Source organism: Manacus candei, unplaced genomic scaffold (assembly GCF_025592945.1).
Source record: "Manacus candei isolate 608988 ecotype Guabito, Panama unplaced genomic scaffold, ASM2559294v1 h1tg000028l, whole genome shotgun sequence".
Taxonomy (NCBI): Eukaryota; Metazoa; Chordata; class Aves; order Passeriformes; family Pipridae; genus Manacus; species Manacus candei.
In genome coordinates, this window is record NW_026138076.1 from 1381174 (window position 1) to 1395733 (window position 14560).

General features: G+C 37.0%; 2 protein-coding genes across 3 annotated transcripts in view; both read left to right on the forward strand.

The window, feature by feature from the left end:
- Positions 1-3777, forward strand: part of PI4K2B (phosphatidylinositol 4-kinase type 2 beta) — a 21845-nt gene extending 18068 nt beyond the window's left edge. The window contains exons 10-11 of one of the 2 annotated variants that reach the window (XM_051789859.1): positions 1613-1807; positions 3690-3777. In XM_051789859.1, the coding sequence (XP_051645819.1) occupies positions 1613-1786 (174 nt within the window). In that variant the 3' untranslated portion in view covers positions 1787-1807; positions 3690-3777. Of the gene's footprint in view, positions 1-1612; positions 3080-3689 lie in introns of those variants that run through there. The other variant, XM_051789858.1, reaches the window with a different exon arrangement.
- Positions 3400-14426, forward strand: ZCCHC4 (zinc finger CCHC-type containing 4). The gene is made up of 13 exons (XM_051789857.1): positions 3400-3517; positions 3690-3808; positions 5656-5738; positions 6393-6668; positions 7177-7257; positions 7568-7640; positions 9244-9394; positions 9897-9997; positions 10334-10455; positions 11039-11114; positions 11611-11662; positions 12380-12524; positions 14197-14426. Exons 1-13 carry the CDS (start codon positions 3442-3444, stop codon positions 14318-14320), a joined length of 1479 nt encoding a protein of 492 aa, XP_051645817.1. The 5' UTR covers positions 3400-3441; the 3' UTR covers positions 14321-14426.
- The last annotated feature ends 134 nt before the right edge of the window (positions 14427-14560 follow it).

Here is a 14560-nt window from a genome sequence, read left to right on the forward strand (position 1 = left end):
AGAGAGAAGAGGGTTTCTCCATCTTCCTGCAGTTTTACAATTTAAGACAGGTGTGAAATATTAGAGAAAAAGCTTTAGCTAAGAACAAGTTATTTAGTTCATTGTAGGCATAAAATGTCATTTCTGCAAATGACATAGTCCCGTTCGCACTAAATATATTGATACTGACTTCTCTGTGTTCGTAAATTCAACATGGATAGTTTGAAGCCAGACATTCACAATTCCTAGAGTGGCTTAATTAGCTGTTTTCTCTGTAGAATTTCCTATATCAGAAAGTACCTTGCACAAGACTGCAGCTCTGCTTGGTTGTCTAAATTAGTTTTTCGCTCTAAAAGCTACATCTGGACCCTTTTTTTGTACCCTGTCCCTGAGGTGGCTTTCAGCAGAGATTTGTTGTGTTTGTTTGGTTTTTTTTTTAATCTTTCTCTATCTATATGAGTGTGTTTCACTGTGGGAAATGTCAGGTTTTCAGGCATGGAAGAAGTGCAGATAATGAGTAATTCTTGGATGTGATTGGAAATACATCAGCAAACAATGCCTTTTAGCACTGATTTTAGACTTGATTTTGGTGTAAAACGAAAGTATGTTACAAGGGCATTATAGAAGAGCTGGCTACCTAGATCACATGATAGTGGATGCATTCAGTTGGGATGAATTTGCAGGATAGCCAAAACATCTAAATGCATCCTTAAAAATGGGAATTTAAGAATAAGAAATCCAGGAATCTAGTTGATAAAGATAAGAAGACTGCAGATAAACATATCTTGCATGTAAGGAGTGAGGTCTTTAAGGTACAAAACATAGTTAGAAGCCTATTTTTGTGAAGTGCAGGTAAAAAAATTTGGGAAGCGTTTCAAACCCGAAATAATTCTCTCAAGAATGTATAGTCTAAGCAACAGGTAACACATATCTACAAAGGATTGCCTCAGAACTTTGAAAAGTGCAGAGTGAGCAGAGGATCAGTAAGTTTGACAAGGTCATTGTGCAGGGGACAAAAAGGCTTGATATTAAGGATAATGCAAGTGTGTCACCAGAGCTAAAATGAAAACTTGCCTCAGTTTTCAGCAGGATAACATTGCATATGGAGTAAGTTATCAGGGCAGTCCATGAGCACTGAAGTTTTGGAAGGAAGATAACAGACTCCTGTGAATTGAGGGCTGAATGTAGATCTTAGCACTGGGTTTGGTATGTGTTAATAATATGGCTTCATATCTTCTGATATGAAAATAATTTTGGCTAAACTGGTGATAGATCCTATGTTAAATCATGGCTTTCTTGTAGGTTGTTTTTTTTTCATTAAAGGTGCAGTGCTTTCAAGAGATGTGCTAAATTTAAAATGCTCTTTGATTTTTGACTCATAACATTTTCTGAAAATTTGGAGAGGATTGCATGAAATATTCAAGAAAAGAATGGAAGGGTAGTTAGTGGCAGGATGTCTTCATCTTACCAAAGAAATAAAATATTTCTACTTGCAATAGCGTATCTTTTAAAATTAATTCATTCATCAGCACAGTCCTCTACAGAATTGATTTGAGTGGCATCTAAATTTATAAGCCTGTTAGCTGCAGTTTTATTTGTGTACTCTAACCTTACCTGCTTTTACTCTTTTTAGATACTAAACCTTACTCAGGCATTAAAGGATGAAAAAAGTCCCATTCAGCTTGTTCAGATGCCACGTGTGATTGTAGAGCGAAGTAGCACTGGAAGTCAGGGCCGAATTGTTCACCTGAGTAATGCATTCACACAGACCTTTCATAGCAGGAAGCCTTTCTTTTCCTCCTGGTAGCAACAAAAATACATGGGAAGAGTAAGTTCTCTTAACTTTAGAAAGCTACTTTTGTGTAAAGGCTCTGCAATAACGTATTTCTGCTGAATACCAAGAGCTCTGACTGCCAACACCTCAGAACTTAAATTCTAAAGACTTAAGAAATGTATTTTGAATGTAATAAAAGTTTACAATTTTTGTGTCAAAATTGTGAATTCTTACGTCAGGGAATGAGAAAAATTTGTCCATACTGTATTTTTATAGGCTAAATTAATGTATTCTGAATAAGGGAAGCTAGTTTGCATATGCTGAGAAACTAATTTTGAATACAATAGGATTTTTTTTGTTTAATATACATGTGAGAATCTGTACACTATTAATTTCTTTTTATATGGCCTTTGGAAAAAAAAGTTCAGAATGTTATCTTTGATTGTGAAAAATGCTTTTCCTTGGAATTTTTTCCTGATATTTTAAACTGGTTATAGATTTTTGTAGGCTAGTTACTTGAAAAGTCATGCACTTAAAATAATAATCTGTCCTTGACAAACAAGTAGGAGAAAGGGAGAAGGGGAAAAATGCTCCAACTACCTTTTTTTTTTTTTTTTGCACACAGGGACCAAAAATAGTTAAGTAGGTGAATTACAGCAAAATTCAGCCTGAGTGAATATACAGTTTCTACTGTGACAATAGAAACTGAGTGTACATTTCAGAGGTTGAAGTTTCATTGTAGTGTTTAGAACTTGTGTATTTAAGCACATATATGGAAATTTGTGATATTTCTTTATAGATGCATCACAATGAAGGAATTGCACCGTGTTGTTAGGTTTGTTTTGCCATGCACTATAAATGTGTTCATCAGTTGTCACCAAAGTGGTTCTGCATTGTTAGTGACAGAATCACTAATGTGTTCATCACGAAGCCAGTTTGCCTTCTAAATTTCTAGCTAAACACAGTTTTTGTTTTTTTGACTGGAAAAAAGAGAACACTTCTTTTTTTGACTGGAAAAGACTGTAATACATACAGCAGAGAATTATTATTGTGCTCTTAGCAATGTCATGCTCACCTGCCAATTGCCATTTGCATTTATGCTTAAATTACCTGGTTTAAGACTTGCTGGTCATGTTTCTAGGTCTGCGGCTTCTGTAATGTGATAAATATTTTTATTTTAGTAATTTCCTGGACATTTAAGACTGGAAATGGGAGAAAGATTGCTGCTTTTATGAAACTTTCAGTATTTCAGACATTGCTGTATTTTGTAATTCTAAGCAATACTGTTGGAACTCAGAAATAATAAAATGCTTGTATTTTATGTAATTTTGAGTGGATGTAAATATTAATGTAGCACGTTAGCGAAGTCACAAAACTGAGATGTTTAAGCCTTAAATGTAAATCCCACCGCAAGGTGGAGCTCGAAAGGAGATGGAAACGCCCACCTTTATAAACTTGCCATGATTGTTTTTATCCAAACGGATTATTAAAAAATTAAAGACAGTGTTGATGCACGGGGTACGCCTGCTGAGAATGACGAACGTCCAGTGGGACCGGCTCGGGGTCGGGGCTCCGCCGTGTCCCTTGTCCGCGGGTGGGGGGCTCCCGCCGAGGCCTCCGCGCCGCTGGGGGGCGCCGCGCGGTGCAGGCGCGCCGCTCGCGGGGGCCGTCGGGCCGTCGGCGGTGCGATGGCGGCGGGGCAGCGCAGCCCCGGCGGCATCGCCCTGGTCGGGCCGGCGTCCGGCGCGCCCAGCTGCCCGCACGGTGAGCCCGGAGGGGCGGGGGGCACCACCCCAGCGTTCCTGGGCTCCCGGCAGGGCTTGCCTTGCAGCAGCCGTGGGGAATGCCTTGTTCTGGGAGCTCGGCTCTTGCAGCGGAGCGGTGGAACAAACCTGCTGGTGCCCCCGTGTCATCGTATCGTCGCGTTTGTTCCCAGGTCCCGCGCTGCTGTTCGTGAAGACCAGCCAAGGAAAAGAGGAAGGGAGAAGATTCTATGCTTGTTCAGCTTGTAGGGATAGAAAGGATTGTAACTTTTTTCAGTGGGAAGATGAGAAGGTAAGAGCGTTGCTTAAGATTCTGCTGGAGATTCAGGACTACGGAGGTGATCCGAGGGTTGGAGCACCTCTCCTATAGGGAAAGATGGAGAGTTGGGACTGTTCAGCCTGGAGAAGAGAAGGCTCCGGGGAGACCTTTTATAGCACCTTCCACTACCTAAAGGGGCTACAAGAAAGCTGGAGAGGGACTTTTTATAACGGCATGTGGTGATAAGACAAGGGGCGATGATTTTAAATGCGGAGAAGGTAGGTTTGGATTAGGTGTTAGGAAGAAATTCTTTACTGTGACAGTGGTGAGGCACTGCAACAGGTTGCCCAGAGAACTGGGGATGCCCCATCCCTAGAAGTGTTCAAGGCCAGATTGGATGGGGTTTTGAACAACATCCTCTAGTGGAAAGTGTCCCTGCCCATGACAGGGGGATTGGAGCTAGGTGATCTTTAAGGTCCCTTCCAACCCAAATCAGTCGATCATACTATGAAATAGTGGGGATTTTTTTACCGATTTAACAGTTAAAAAGTATATTTTGTTCTGGAAATCTGTGGCAATTGTCACTTTCTAAACTTTATCTAATAGTTTATACTTAGCAGAATACTTATTTCTGTCAGGAGAACATGTTTCAAGTATAACTTTTAAGGAAAGCTATGTACATTTAGAGCAAAACTGGCACTTGTTACCGTATTGCCAAAATGCATAGATAATTAAGGTAAGAAGTTTGCTAATGCTATGCAATGTTGAACAAAATGGGATACTTCTGATCCCAGGATGCTCTCATCTCCCATAATTAAGACAGAGAAAATCTACTGCATGCAAACAAAAAGTGGGATATACAAAATTCCGAGGTGGTGGGGTTCAGCATGATGCTCAGCAGTTTCTCATTGCCTAAAGACCTTTGGTCTCATAATTTTGTAGGGTAATGAAATTGGGATTGATATGTATTCACAGAGAGCTTGCCGTGGTTTTTTTCAATGTGTTTTGTGTTCCTTTTTCTGTTCCCTGAATGAGTATATTGTGTTGCAGTCATTGTCCTCAGGAGACTGGCAGGCTGCAATTTAATTGGGTTCATAATTGTTTTTTTGCTGTGCTGCTTACTACTGAAAAGTTGTAGAAAGAGAAAACGAGATGGTTGGTTACTGGGTCGTGTAGATTTAAATGGGGTTCCTAGTGATAAGTCATTTTAAATGTCACTTGTATCATGGTGTCTTTTGTTCTGTTGAATTTTACTGTCTCCTCCTTTAAACAAAACAGTTCCATAAGTTTTGTGCAAATGTCTTGAAACTGTTCCACATGAAACCATGAGTATGTTTTGTGGGAACAAAGTAGAAGAGTCAGAGAAGAGTGTGAGAGACTGAAATGTTAAAGGTTAATGACTCAAACTCAGTGACAGGTCATAACAGAGAGCTGTTGTCCTTTTAAAATGATCACACAAAAGACTTGGGCAATGTTTCTGCTGTCATCAGTTTTTCAGAATCACATCATAGTTCTTCAGAGGGAATGGAACTGCTGGCACACATTAATGGAAAGGATAACTCTTTCTGTCTACATCACAATCACGTTTTGAATTTTTCCCTGAGTAGAAGATATGTAGTAGAAGAATGAAATCCTATTTATTTTTTTGCATGGTTTAACTTCACAGTGAGAGACTGGTGTTGTTTTGCAGTGTGCCCCTGTGCTGCAGTCATACTTGTTCTTCTGAAACAACAGACCAAGGAATGTGATGGTTTTTCCTTGCAGAGTAACTAAAGCATGAGACCTTTGATGCACCTTTTTTGTTTAATGTTGAGATTTGATGTACAACACAGAGCAATAGCTGTTTGTTTTGTAACTTTTTACGTACACAAATTTTACAGGTGTCGGAAACAAGGCTTGCAGCACGTGAAGAATATAATAGAAATCATCAACCTACTTTCACACACAGACAGAATGTGGAAAGGTATTGTTATGCATATTTCCTTTAGTAGAAATGAAGTAATACAGGTTTAGGTACTCTGAATGTAGAGAAGACATTTCAGGATTCTTTAAAATAGGAAGATGTGGTAGAGGGATTTGGACAAATGGGAAAATAGCATGAAACAACTAATTAGAGCACAGTATTTTCAACCCAGGAACTGGTTTTTTTATGTTTGTATAGTTCTTCTGATGTTAGTGCTCATAATTTGCTAACAACAGATCAGTAGTAGTTTCAGTTAATTTATGCCTGTCGTTAGTTTGCAAAAGTAACAGGCTTAACATTATAAAAAGAAGCAAAGGTAATACAGTAACAAATAATGTCTGAATTTTTGTGTATAAACATACAGGACTTTGCAGTTAGTCTATGAAATCTTCACTCTGTAATCCAGTTATTTTGTGGAGACTCCCAATATATTTGGTTACCATATATTATGTGCATTTCAGAGTGTCCTTTGAATATTCTTTCATAAATAAAACTTAATTCACATGTGGAGTTTTGCAAGAGCAGTGTAAACTGCATTGTCTGTTTAAATGTCTGAATACTTAAAAAATGTGAAACTCCTTCTGTAACTCTTCTAAATGTCTTTCATAGAGGCTTTTTGCAAAGTTTGTTCCCTATTGTCTTTTCTATTTAAAGGTACAAGAATTTTGTTCTGCTGCCATTATCAAAGAGGAGGTTTTGCCAGGAATGCCAGCAATTGCTATTGCCAGCAGAATGGGAAAAACACTCGAATCACCACTTGCTGTGTGATATCTCCACTACCCAGCTCAAAAGGCCCAGTCAATTTCTGAATCCACTGGAGAATAAAAAAACAAATGCACAGTATTTATTTGCAGACAGAAGTTGCCAGTTTCTACTTAATCTCCTTATTGATTTAGGATTCAGACGAGTGCTCTCTGTTGGAACACCCAGGTACATCAGTGAGAGTTGCTACAGTTTCAAATAATGTTATATCTCAAAATTGTGCAGCTTACTAATGATTACATAATCAGTGATTCTCCCATAATAAGAGGTTCACTATGCTTTAATTGGTTGGGGTTATCCAAGCATCTCGTGGGGTCTTGCTTTGAACTAAAAAGATACAGGAGAAGACTGCAGCAGCACTGCAAATAACACAAACACACATACACACTTCAGTTCTGCTTTATTTCTTACTGCAGTGACATTTCTTTGGCTTTGTTTCAGGGGGGTTTTATGCAAGGTGATCCAATAGGTTTCACTGACTTTTCATCTTTTAAGACTAACCTATTTTTTTAACTCTGAGTATCGGCCAAAGGGAATCACCCAAATTCAGATTACCCCATTTTCTCTTATCTGTTTGGTTTTAGGTTTAGTAAAGTACCAGGCATTCTTGTCTTGCAAGATCATTTCTGAAACCAGTGGTTATGTGTTAAATTTTTTTGCTCCAATTATACTTCAGGCTTCATGAAATGATCCAGTCAAAAGCATCACAAGAAGAAGATTTCAGAGTTAGAAGCCTTCTACTAGATATTGATTTCAGGTAGGTTTTAACATTTGTCTGTCTGAAGAATAAGTGTAAAGATTTGTGTTCTTGCTACTTTGAAAGATAAATTGGTGGTTGTTTTCACTTTCTTGTCTCTGCATCTTAGTTCATGCACACATACACAAATGACATCCGGTTTATGAGAAAACTAATTATACTTAATAATTCCTCAGTTTAAGTATGTGTTGTCAGTAATCAGAACCCAAAGATGATGTTTTTCTTAAGGCCTGTTTTCAGTCTAAATGCCTTTTAGGACACACAAGAAGTTGCTTATATTTTTCCAGTACTATTTGAACTTATTTTACAGGTATTCACAATTTTACACAGAGGATGAATTCTGCCACTACAACATGTTCAATCATTATTTTTTTGGTGGAGAGGTAAGGCCGAGTATTTATTGAGTGCTTTTGTAAAGAAGTAAGTGTTGTCAATGCAAAATTTTGTAAGAAGCTAGTCTAGTAGAAAACATGAGAAAAAATGGTCAGTAGTACTGGAAAGCAAAGAATGACAGTGCCTATTCAGTAATTCTCTCCCACTTGATTCAAACTTATTATATTTATGTTAACTAATGTTGCTTAGACACCTTAGTTCCTGCTTTTATTAAAATGACAGTGTGGTGTGAGCTGTTGCCTCATGTAAGTATTCATTACCCTTTTTCTTGTGTTGCTACAACAGAATTCATTATTTTATTCCCAGCCTTTACCAGCCCAGTGGATGCTACAAGACTTCATCACTGGTGCTTGAGATGGGAGGGAAAACGAGGTTTTTATGCTTTGTTCCAGAAAAGCAAGGTCAAAAGGTTAACCTTGTTGTCATAAAATGAGATTGATTTGGTGTAATGCTCAATGAAAATGCCTAATTTCTTGTTTCTTTTTAAATGTGACATGAAGTGCTTAATTTCGAGTTTGTTAGGAAACCTGTAGCTGTAATAGGATGTCTGTTATAGCTTTGTAAGAGAATCACAGTCTAATTCAAGTCCAAACATTAATTTTAAACTCTTGTCCCAATAATATACTCACTCTTTGCTCTTCCTCTGACTTTAGTAAGGCTCTGGTTATTTGTATAAACATGTTTCTTTCAATACCGTTCACAGCATGTAGGTAATTTTCAGATTTTTCCATTCTAAAGGCTACATTTGAATGAGATCTTGAAAATAAAAAGAATAATTTAGAATGAAATGAGAAGCTGGTCTGAAAGCCTGAACTTCAAATATTTGTAATCCATCACTGTATTCAAGTTTTGTATTTTTCAATTAAAACTAAAGACTCTGTTCATCTACATTATAAATATTGCAGTTCTTTTCAAGGTGTGCAAAGGTGACACCTGTAATGACACTGTTCTGCAGTGTATTCATGGACTGAATTGCAGAACTTTCAGTTGCATATAAGTATTAAAAATCTGCTTTTGGTATGCAATAGAATCTAAGTAACAGATGATAGAACACTGCAAGATGGCAGTGAATACATAGGTTTTTACATTGCCTTTAATAATAGAATCCAGGTTGGATTGCTACAATTTGAATACTATGTATTTTTATAATCAGTATGGATTGAATTGGTTTTCAGTAGACGTGTTTTTCTCCTACTGCTGTGGTAATGCTTTGCAGAATAGAACTATAAGTTAAAGGGCATGAATAAAATGTATTCTGAGCCTGAACTTTGTTTTCTCACTATGAATAACATCATTTTTTCTGAGGTAAATTTAGTATCCTTAGGAAGAAGACTGTCTTAGGAAGCTTAAACTGCATCTGCCTTTGATACATTAACTGAAAAGGGCACTTGTTTTCAGTGCTTCAAATCCAATAGGGTTTTTTTGTTTGGGATTCTTTTAATTTGTTTGGGGTTTTTGTTTTGTTTTTTAAATGCTACACAAGAGGAAATTCACCTCCACAAGAATAAAACCTGAACCTTCTACAGTGATCATTTTATTGCTGAAGACAATATTCTTACATTTGTTTAATCTGTTGACCTCTGTTTCTTACAGGCTGCACGTGAAACTTGTAGGAAATTCTTGTATGAAGATAATGGTGAAAGAGTCATTATGGTAACTGATCCCCCATTTGGAGGTTTAGTGGAAGCACTGGCTTCTAGTTTTAAAAAACTGATGGCAATGTGGAAGGAGACAGGAAAAGAAGGTATGTATTATAGCCAGATAGGTGGGTTAAGCAGTAACATCACTATAAGAAAAGTATCTATTTAAAATAAGTCTGTGATTCTTGCTGCTGAGGTGAATGTGAGCACACTCACGTTATAATTTCTGAAGACGAACTACCATATCCTGTTTACTCTCCTGATATTTTTAGTTTAGTAATGCCCAGTTCTATAAGTCTCTCTTAAAACCCTTTGCCATTCTTTTCCAAATCTGCTTTTCCATTAAAATGGACTTAAAAGGTAGAGAAAAATAAGCTATCAAACCAGTACCATTTCTTACCAACGTAGGCAGGTAACAAGAGCTGTTAGTTACGTGGCACTTACAACTACGCATAAATAAAATATGGCAAAACTTTGTTTCCTGCAGGAACTAGTTCTTATGCCTAGCATGACATACATATCCATGTTTATGTATACCAAATGCTTACTGTAAAGTTCTCATGCTTCACATACCTCTTATGTACATCAAAGCCTTTTCGTTACTAGGTCAAGACAATAAAGAGATGCCCATGTTCTGGATATTTCCATACTTCTTTGAGTCTCGTATTCTTGACTTTTTCCCAAGCTTCAGTATGATGGATTACCAGGTATGGCTGAACCAAATGAATCTGCTAAATATCAGTTGTGTGCAGTGTGAACAGGAGTATGAATGGAGCTGATAGAGTGGTAGCACTTGTCTGTAGATGGGCTGTGTCCTTGAACTTTGGCTGTGTTGGACACACTGCGAAGCCCGTGGTGCTCATGTGAAGCCTGCGTTCTGTATTTCTGTTAGTCATACCTTTGATAACTTTATCATGTTCCTGCAGTTTATATATAAACGTGAACGTTTTATAAGGCACATATAAAGATAATAAATATCTAAATAGCTTTGCCCATGCTTAGCGTTCAGTTTAAAGCTCTTTTTTACGGTTTTATTTTTCTAGGTAGACTATGATAATCATGCGCTGTATAAACATGGCAAGACAGGTCGCAGACAATCTCCTGTCCGTATCTTCACAAACCTTACCCCAAGTATCATTGTACTTCCTGTAGAAGAAGGTTATAGGTAAGATATGTTAATGCTCAAGTAACTGAAAGAGTTTCTTTGTTCTTAGTTAGGGCAGAGAGTCTCTAAAGGAGTTTGGGATGGTGCTGTTCAGTGTTGTCTTGCCTAACTTGGATGCCAGGCTCGAGCATATTTTTCTGTTTCATTCTAAAGTTGCATGGTATATAGACAGTGTGTAGGAGAGCTGAACACCTAAAAAGAAGCTTATATTTTCGATTGTGGAATGATGAGATGCCTCAACTTCTCTGTGGGAAATGTTATATATACCTACAAGAGGGATTTACGGCTATGTATGATAATCAGCTTTGTTGAGATAGTAGTTAAAAAAATGAACCCTAAGAGAAGCATCAAGGACAGAGGAGTGGATTTAGTTTGATTTACTACTGATAGTGTTGATAATTCAAATTCAAGCTCCTGAATTTTACTATGTGGATATGTCTAAATTGCCTAAGTATCATTTATGCATCAAAGATGTAATCTTTAATTCAATAAAGTGATTTTACAGTCCTTATGTTTATTGTTAAGCTTGTGTAAAATTAATTGTTTTGTTAGCAAATGTGGACCAGTACATTTTTTTTTCCAGGTTTTGCACCTTATGTCAGCGGTATGTTAGTTCTGGTAACCAGCACTGTGAGATGTGCAATTCATGTACGTCAAAAGTAAGTATTTTCCCTTCTTTCTGAATGGCAGTTTTAGCAGTAGTCAGATAGGAGTCTCTGTAATATTTGCTCTGGTAAAAACCTATTCTGATACCAAGTTCTGTGGGAAACCCCCAACAGTTCCAATTTTGTAGACTTATTATTACCTTCAGAGGACATCTTTCATAACCCACTGGGAATTAATTTCTGGTTTTGTGTTGTTAAGAGGACAAGAAAAATTTACTACTTGCCACTCAGACCATAACTTATTCACCAGTGGTCTGTTGGCACGTACATGTTTTCTTATCTTTTGAAGTTTTAGAACTTGCTAATTTTAAAGTGCAGCCCTTTTGCTGTGGTTGTCACAGATTCTCAGGTTTGTTGTTTCTGAGTTACAGTCCTTCCTACAGAGGACTTGTTTCTGTAAACAGTGGGGTTCATACATCAGTAGTTTAGTTTTAAGATAGAATCAATGTGTGTGGGGTTAATAAAAAAAACATTTATTTGTCTTTTGTAGGATGGCAGACGATGGAAACATTGTGTTCTTTGCAAAAAATGTGTAAAACCCTGTAAGTACACAAAAATACTTTTCTAAATAGAAGTGTACCTAGTCCAAAGAAACTGAGATAACAAACCAGGAGAGAAAATGTAGAAGTAAAATGTAGTAGAAGACGCAGAGTAAACGAAAAATCTCTGTTTTGCACAAGCTGCTATTTATTAATTTAAGTGTATTTGCACTGTGTGGAAATGTGATAACTTCTTGTCAAGGCACACTAAATCTCATTTATATTTATTATGGGAAAATTGAAATATTTTCATTTGTCATATAAGTGTTTCCTAATTCTGTAAACTTTTTCATTAGAATTTCATAAACAAATGGGGAATTACTAAAATGCTTGAGAGGGTGGAGTAAAATTATGTTTCATGTACAAATTTAGTTGTATATATAGCTCTGTTCAAATAGCTGAAGCAATAATTTTTGTTACTGTTACAGAAATCACAATCTGTAAATACATTTTAACATCTGGACTTTTTTCCCTGTTAAGATCACATACATGATAATAGTTCTCATGGCAATAAAATTCACACATAATTGTGCAGTATATTTAGTGAGGTATCTGACTGCCTTATGGGATGGGATGAGCAACCCAAAACTGACCACGTTCATCTCTGTAAAACTAATCCAGAATTAGAAACTGGGTATTGTGGCCTATATTTAAACCTCGTTTTCAGAATTATCGTTATAAACATTTTCAATATAATAAATCATGTTGCTTATTTTGCAGCTTGGTTTCACTGTAACAATTGCAACTGCTGTGCTCTTCCAAACCACAGTTGTGAGCAGACTGATTCTGGCTGTTTTGTGTGTGGCAAGGCAGGTCACAAGCGCAGTGCCTGTCCCAGTCTCTCCCGCACCAGGACAGCTTTCCAGTAAGTGTCATATTGCATTAATATAATAAAAGGTAGCAGTCAGGTGAGATCAGATCTTATGTCATGGAATGAATTTAGAAAGAGATGATTTTTGGCTTTAAGTACTGATGTCAGCTTTCACTGTTGCTCTCCTGCTCTGTTGCTGGGGAGTATATACTGAAGGGAGGATATGATAAATGGCAGCTCCTGTGGCTCCCAATTCCCTGTCTGTGGCTTTTCTTTCAAAACTGATTTATATGGATCGCAAACTTGGTGAGTGGTGCACAGGAGAGCTCTGTCAAGAAGACTGAAAATTGAAGTAATAAAAAGCTTTTATCCCCTTCAAATTCCTCATGACAGGTCAGAGAAAACACTGACACTGTTTTATTGCTTCCTGTTTCTTTTGCTTTGTTGTGGCATATTTTGCTTTTTTCCATGTGGTATTTCAGGTGCTTTTTGTAGTATGATCTAAATCTCCACCATTAATCAGGATCACATTGAGTACTTTCAGTCTTCCATGATTGTCCTTCTGTAATATACAGAATGACATACTTGTATGTGTCAGAAGTCCAAAAGAATCATGTATGGTGGTCTTCATATATAACTAACTGAAAAGAGGAAAGGGGATTTGCTAAGACATGATGCAGCAGTTGTCTCAGCCTTTCCAGTTCTGGATAGTTGACCTACACTTTGGTAGCTTCTCCAGAGTCATGGATTTGTTTGTGATTCTTGAGTTGAATGGCTATAGCAGCGGAAATGCAAATCTTCTCTCACAAAAGCTGTACTTCTTGTTGCATAGTGAGATTCAGATAATTACCCTCTTGGATCACTATCAAGAGACTCACCAGATGCCTGTTGGATGGTAGAGGAGTACAGGAGTATTGCTTCGTGTCTTACTGTGGCATTAAAACAAATTTTGGTTAAGGAGTAGTAGAGATAAAAGGCAGTAATGTTTCAGTTTATGTATCTCTTTTAAAAATTCCATCTCTTAACGTTTGGGGTTTTTTTTCTTTGCTTAAAAAAGTAAAATGGATGCTAAAAAATTCATGAAGCCTCATCTATTTCTTCTGTCAAGTAAGATGCTATTTGGTCAATTGTACCAGAATGGTTTAGTCCTTTCACGTCATCAGTTACTTCTTTTGTTGACTTATTGCAGCATATAGCGTAGCTTTCTTTTTCTAATAAAAAGTTCTGTATGTTTTATTTATTAAAGTTATCCAACATTTCCCGTTGTGAAATACATCCTTTGTCAGAGACAAAACAGTCCACTTGCTAGTTGTATTTAGGTCCTGTATTTGCAGGAGTCTTCCTAATGCAGGAGTCTCCCTAACTTTATGTATTGTCTTCTAAGCCTTTCTATTATGTATTTATGCTTTATATGTTCAGCATGAAACTCTGTGTGTGCTTTTTTGTGAGGGAATTTCTTAAGTTTTCTATATCCTTTCAAAGTTAAATGCTGAATAAGTACATAAGTGAAAGATAGTTAATGGCAATAAAGTGGAGAAACAGTTTTAGGAAGTTGAAATATCATAACATTGCAAGATGGAATGTTCCTTGTACTTTTTGTGCCGGTGCTTCACATACTGTCACTACAGTTCATGTACTTACACAGACAGATTATTTAAAATATCAGCAAATGTAAAAGTTCATTCTCCATTTTATTCTAATCTCTATGTTCCTTTTTTCTTTACAGAAATGACAAAAAGAAAGGGCAGAAAACTTCAAAGAAGGTAAAGATGGGGATCTGTAAAAGATCAGCAATGAAACGTGCCATATTCTCCGGGAAGAAAATAAAGAATAAGAAAAAAAAGACATGACTTTTCTTGCTGCTACTTAATTATTTATTTTTTTATGGCCAGCCTTTGTTTCCATTTTCTAAAAATGTAAATACTAACATCCAAAATAAAACCTGATTGAATTAAAAGTGGCAGTTCCTTTGTTACACATCGTTACTGGCACCAAAAAAAACCCCCAACCTAAGTGAACTACCACAGCCCTTACCGTGTATTTGTATAACGTAACAATTTTGTGTGTTTAGGATTGGCTATTTGTCTGAT